Source organism: Octopus bimaculoides, chromosome 2, assembly GCF_001194135.2.
Source record: "Octopus bimaculoides isolate UCB-OBI-ISO-001 chromosome 2, ASM119413v2, whole genome shotgun sequence".
Taxonomy (NCBI): domain Eukaryota; kingdom Metazoa; phylum Mollusca; class Cephalopoda; order Octopoda; family Octopodidae; genus Octopus; species Octopus bimaculoides.
In genome coordinates, this window is record NC_068982.1 from 129,919,912 (window position 1) to 129,926,361 (window position 6,450).

Below are 6,450 nucleotides of genomic sequence, written 5' to 3' on the forward strand. Positions count from 1 at the left end.
ATACCAGCAGATGACAACGTTTCCCTAAAAGAAATGGAAAAACTTTCAAAATACAAAGACTTGGAAATAGAGGTAACTCGAATGTGGAATCTAATAACAGAAACAATTCCTATCATAGTAGGTGCCTTAGGTATAATAAAAAAAATATTCAGACAAATACATAACAAAAACACCAGGACTTACAAATATATATAACATACAGAAAATTGCACTACTGGGCACTGCACACATCCTACGCAAAACACTTTCAATACAGTAACCATAAGAGCATCACAGCAAACCACAGCACATACCCAAGGTGCACAGAGCTGCGCTCGGTAGTGAAGTGAAAGCACGTTATAAAAATAAAACTACTAAATAATAATAATAATAAAGAGCTTTGAAAAACTTATTAAGAATATTGGAGCTGCTGTCACGCTCGAAGTGATCCAGAAGACAGCATTGTTGGGTATAGCTCGCATTCTAAGGAGAGAATTGTCTCTTTGAGTTACAAGAGAAGGCACTACTTGAAACCTTTGGTGATTTGTTATTACCTGCTTTCAAGTAAAGAATAGCCGCAAATAGAACAGCGAGAAACAAAACAACAATAATAATAAATCTAATGAACTCGTCCGCCGAAGACGACGTATGAATGTTCAGTTTTTTGTCATCCCATCTATTCTTTTCAAGCGATACTTATCTCCGGATTCTGAAATAGTGAGCGGGTGAGTGTTTAGACCTGCACAAATGATTTGTTTATAGTGACCAAATGTATGTGCCATACATTAGGTCACTCTCTCCGTCAAATCAACGTTAGCTGAAAAGACGCACAGTGTACCACGGATGTCGAAGTGATCGAGAACACAACGTACCACCCGGTCTAAGAATTGCGGGATCTTTTCACTTTCATTGGCACACCGAGAAATTAATATTTTGTAACTAAACACTTTCAAACTTCGGACACTAGTAGAATGTGTCATATAAAACATCTTTTACTCTTAGCGTTGTTGACAAAAGTTTCTATTTACGAAGTTATTTCGTGTTAAAGTTGTCGTTTTTCGGTAATTTCAACCAATCAATGACGTGTATTCAGCTGAATAAAATTACTGCTGTTGTTTGTCAACAGTAACTTCCGGCGGTGTATATTTCGTTTGTCACTGTTATTTATGACATATTTCATCTCAGTTACGCTTGTGTGAATAAACGAGTGTGTCTGAAGCACGTTTACTTCATGACACCACCATAATCGTTCGTGCATTTCTACTGCTTTTTAGGTATTATTTTTCCTGTTTTTTCAGCTACTATTTTCGGAAAGACTTCCTTCTACCCCACCACATTTTCTCGCAAATTATTGTTTTTAAAAAATTTTTTTTTGCCAAAAACCCAGTTTTTCGGATACGGAATTTTGGCTGAATCGTAAGCACGCTGGGCATAAAGCTTAGCGGCATTTCGTCCATCTTTACGTCCTGAGTTCAAATTCCGCCGAAGTCGTCTTTACCTTTCATCTTTTTGGGTCGATGAAATATGTACCTGCTGAGTAATCGACTTACCTCCTACCCCGAATTTTGTGCCAAAACCTGGAATTATTATTATTATTATTATTATTATTATTATTATTATTATTATTATTATTATTATTATTCAGTAGTTTTATTTTTATAACGTGCTTTCACTTCACTACCGAGCGCAGCTCTGTGCGCCTTGGGTATGTGCTGTGGTTTGCTGTGGTGCTCTTATGTTTACTGTATTGAAAGTGTTTTGCGTAGGATATTATTATTATTATTATTATTATTATTATTATTATTATTATTATTATTATTGTAACTAAACACTTTCAAACTTCGGACACTGGTAGAATGTGTCATATAAAACATCTTTTACTCTTAGCGTTGTTGAGAAAAGTTTCTATTTACGAAGTTATTTCGTGTTGTCGTATTTTGGTAATTTCAACCAATCAATGAGGTGTATTCAACTGAATAAAATTACTGCTGTTGTTTGTCAACAACAACCATCGGCGGTGTATATTTGGTTTGTCAATGTTATTTATGACATCGTTCGGAATTTTTCGGAATTTTGAAATTTTTTGGCTCCCTTACCCCTTCCCCATCCAATTTCTTCATTTTTCACTTTTTCCGTAACCCTAACACTAAAACCCCAACCCTAACCCTAACCTTAACCTTAAAACCCTAACCCTAACCCTGAAACCGTAACCGTAGCCCTAAAACCCTAACCCTAACCGTAAAACTCTAACCCCAACCCTAAAACTCTAAATTACAAACGAACGGTGTCATAAATAACAGTGACAAACGAAATATATACCGCCGATGGTTGTTGCTGACAAACAGCAGTAATTTTATTCAGCTGAATACACGTCATTGATTGGTTGAAATTACCGAAATACGACAACTTTAACACGAAATAACTTCGTAAATAGAAACTTTTCTCAATAACGCTAAGAGTAAAAGATGTTTTATATGACACATTCTACCAGTGTCCGAAGTTTGAAAGTGTTTAGTTACAATAATAATAATAATAATAATAATAATAATAATAATTTCAGATTTTGGCACAAAATTCGGGGTAGGGGGTAAGTCGATTACTCAGCAGGTACATATTTCATCGACCCAAAAAGATGAAAGGTAAAGACGACCTCGGCGGAATTTGAACTCAGGACGCAAAGGTGGACGAAATGCCGCTAAACGTTATGCCCAGCGTGCTTACGATTCAGCCAGCTTGCTGCCTTGAATAATAATAATGATGATGATGATGATGATGATAATGGACCCTCTCGTCGAAGACGACGTATGAGTGTCCAGTGTTTTGCTCAACGACCTGTACAAATGACTTGTTTATAGTGATCAAATGTATGTGACGCACCCCATCAAGTTGACGTTGTCTGAACAAGTGTGCCGCTCGTCAGATGTCGAAATAATCGCCGAGCAACGTAAAATGAAGTGTTTTGCTCAAGAACACAACGATCCGCTCGTTCCGGAATCTAAGCCATGATCTGGCGATCGTGAGTGCAGGTGGTGAGAAAAATACATTAATTGTCATAGATAAAATATTGTTTAAATTAGATTGATAGAATCGGTAGAGCGCCGGACAAAAATGCCTCGCAGTATTTGGATGCAGCCTTTATGCTGTGAGCTGAAATATCGCTGAGATCAGCATTGTTTTTTTCATCCTTCCGTGACTGCAAAAATAATTTACCTGTTAAATAATTGGATCAATATAGCTGCAGTACTCAACTCTCTCTGAATTTGCGGTCTTGTGTGCATATCTTTACTAGGAATGAAGGCGGAGTAATGAAATGGCTATCCCTCAAAGTACCTTATCGTATGGGAAGCGAGAAGGGTGTGGAAATAGGGGACAAGAATGTAAAAAGAACATGAAGTTTTGGAAAAAGAAAAATTTCGGGATCTTTTCCTTTTGGCCGGCACATAGAAAAAATAATTTTTTGTAACTAAACACTTTCAAATTTCGTATACTGGCAGAATGTGTCATTTAAAACATCATTTACTCTTGACGTTTTTAAGAAAAGTCTTTATTTTCGAAGTTATTTCGTGTTAAAGTTGTCGTATTTCGGTAATTTCAACCAATCAATGACGTCTATTGAGGTGAAAACAATAGACGTTGACATAAACATCTGATGAAGCAACTGGTCACATCTTATTCACTCACTCACTCACTCACTCACTCAGAATCCGGAGTATTGCTTACGTGAACGTCACTGATCTGTAAAAGAACATGACAAAACCATCTGAAGCATTATACTTATTCCCCCTTAATGCCTATCGTATTTCTTCATAAACGTTGCCGTCACTATTAGTTTTAAACCTTCTGATATTTTAGAAATGGGAGCCGTTACGTGTTACGAATGTTCAACGAACTTTCTGGAGAGCAATAGAAAAGCCAATAAAAACTGTCCCATTAATGGTTATGTAAGGAATATTGCTGTCAACAACTGCGACGGAAAATGCATTTATAGAACAAATGCGCAATATCCCGGAAGTAAGTTAAAAACAACTTTGATTATTTTATGCGAGATTCAATGTTTCTGAAGATGAAATTGTTGTGAAGTTGTCATCATTCGTTTTAAAGCAGTACAATGCAGCCATCCTCTTGAAATTATTGCTTCGAAATTTCAGAGCTGTACTTGTGTAGCAAGTGAGTTGATCAGAGGCCGTGTGTTCAAACTGAAGTAATTAAATCGCGGAAGAGCCATCGTAGCTATTTTGTAACACACACACAAATTGTTAAATTTACTTTAAATTTATTTCATGACGCTTTATAAAAGTTGAACACTAAAGAGTAGAGAAAGTTCAGTGCCACTGAGTATACCACTATTCCTCTTCTTAAGGTAAAACTAGTATTTTATAATAAAGATGATTATGCCATTGATTGAGTGGTACTTCATTGAACACAGGTTGTCATAGGCGGCGAGCTGGCAGAAACGTTAGCACGCCGGGGGAAATGCTTAGCGGTATTTCGTCTGCCGGTACGTTCTGAATTCAAATTCCGCCGAGGTCGACTTTGCCTTTCATCCTTTCGGGGTCGATTAAATAAGTACCAGTTACGAACTGGGGTCGATATAATCGACTTAATCCGTTTGTCTGTCCTTGTTTGTCCCCTCTGTGTGTAGCCCCTTGTGGGTAGTAAAGAAATAACACAGGTTGTCATGAATCTGTCTTATGAGTTTATGAATTGTTCAGATCTTGCAAGATTTCACACATTCTTCAACTTGTATTCTTCACCTGTGTTTTATAAGGTGTTATAGGTACCTTTAAATAGCTCTGAGCTGCAGTCAATAATACACTGGCTTCGTGAATTACTCATTTTGACATACACATCTGATGAAGCAACTGGTCACATCTTATTCAAATAAACTACAATGACATCTCATAAAGAATATTTAAGTAAATTAAAAAAAAAAAAGATTTGTTATGAAAATATTTGTTCGCAATGAATTTATGAATGAATCACAGTGAGATAAAACTTTCATACACGAGGAGGTAATTCGTATAAAGTTTAGCTAGTTTTATACTATGTAGATCTGCTGTTGAAAAGTCGTTTTTGTACTGCTTTTCTATCGAAGACATTTTAGAAATTTGATATTTCAATTATTTTTCTTCTAGTTTACTTTCGCTCCTGCTCAAAGATTCATAGTCTACCAAAAGATCTCCCAGACTCAGGTTGTTATTCTTACGGTGATGATGTATATTGCTTTTGTAACAAGGATAACTGTAATGGCGCACCGATTGGTAAGTAAGTGAGTTACATATTTAAAATTTTATTTTGCTCTTCGAATAAACGCATACTATTAATGAGAAAACTTTAGTAATTCTGATAGTCATTGGCAGTTGTTATATACGAAGTATAATTTCAGAATTTAAGATCAATCCAGACAACATTAAAACAATGTATTTACTAACATTCACAACACAAAATGAACACATCACTATACAAGATACAAACTATGGAAAATATTGAGGGAAAAATGCAATGTTGTAAAACTTACTTCAGTTAAAATTCTAAGAACAAGTGTTTGTGTTCCCCATCGAAAGTAAATGAGTTCACTTAACTAGTTCACTAATCCGGTTTCTGAAATCTTTGCGCGCCGGCAACGACGTGTTCAGCTTTCAGTAACCGGATCTCTGTCTATGAAGTCTAAGTCGACTGTACAGATCACGAATTTGTGGTCTGTGTAGTCGACTACTTTAAACTGTGGACATCCTATGCTATCTTTATCTATTACTCTACAGAATAACCTATCTAGATATGATCTGGATGACCCGATGCGGTTTGACCAGGTCCACACTGGCAAATCCGGGAAGTCCAGTCGATACCTATCAGACAGTTGGAATCGTCTGAGCAGGTTTGCGAGGATTTTGCACCCTCCTCTCCTATCTGCTAAACCTACACAGTCCCACCTTACATTTAAAACTCCATTCCAATTCCCCACTAACACTAAAGAGCGGGAAGTTCCCAGGAAAGTTTCCAGATGTCTGCAGAAATCTAGTCGTCCTGCCCCTGTCGGGGCATAGACAGCAATTAACCTGAAAGTATGTCCTTCGCTGTCTATCACATCCAGGATCATCGACTTACCTTCCGGATCCAGGAAAATTCTTTTATGTTCTTATTCCGTCGAAAGGCTACAATGGGCGGCTGAGGAAATGTTTGTTTGAAACTGGGATATTGACCTCTATATCTGACTCCAAGAAAACGAACATTGGAGTATCTACACGCTGTACCTTGAACAGCTGCAAGAGAGGTAAGCCCTGTTCATTGTGCAACAACATGAGTGAAGTGAATACCATCAAAAATCATAATAGAAATGTTATGATTTATACAGAAGGGGGAACCTGCAAAGATTCCCATTTAGTGTACGGTGCAGAATGCACGAAACATAACTTGATTTATGTTGGTTGTACAACGGAACAATTAAACAAAAGGTTTAATGGGCACAGATTC

General features: G+C 36.9%; 1 protein-coding gene across 2 annotated transcripts in view; it reads left to right on the forward strand.

Annotated features, from left to right (window-relative positions):
- The window catches only part of LOC106875930 (uncharacterized), a 39,688-nt gene that overhangs the window by 5,185 nt on the left and 28,053 nt on the right, over positions 1 to 6,450 (forward strand). For both annotated transcript variants that reach the window (XR_008263432.1, XM_014924249.2), the window contains exons 2-3: positions 3,832 to 3,990; positions 5,115 to 5,240. Coding sequence is in view for 1 of the 2 variants with exons in the window: in XM_014924249.2 (XP_014779735.2) it covers positions 3,832 to 3,990; positions 5,115 to 5,240 (285 nt within the window). In the remaining variant the exon portion in view is untranslated. The remainder of the gene's footprint in view (positions 1 to 3,831; positions 3,991 to 5,114; positions 5,241 to 6,450) is intronic.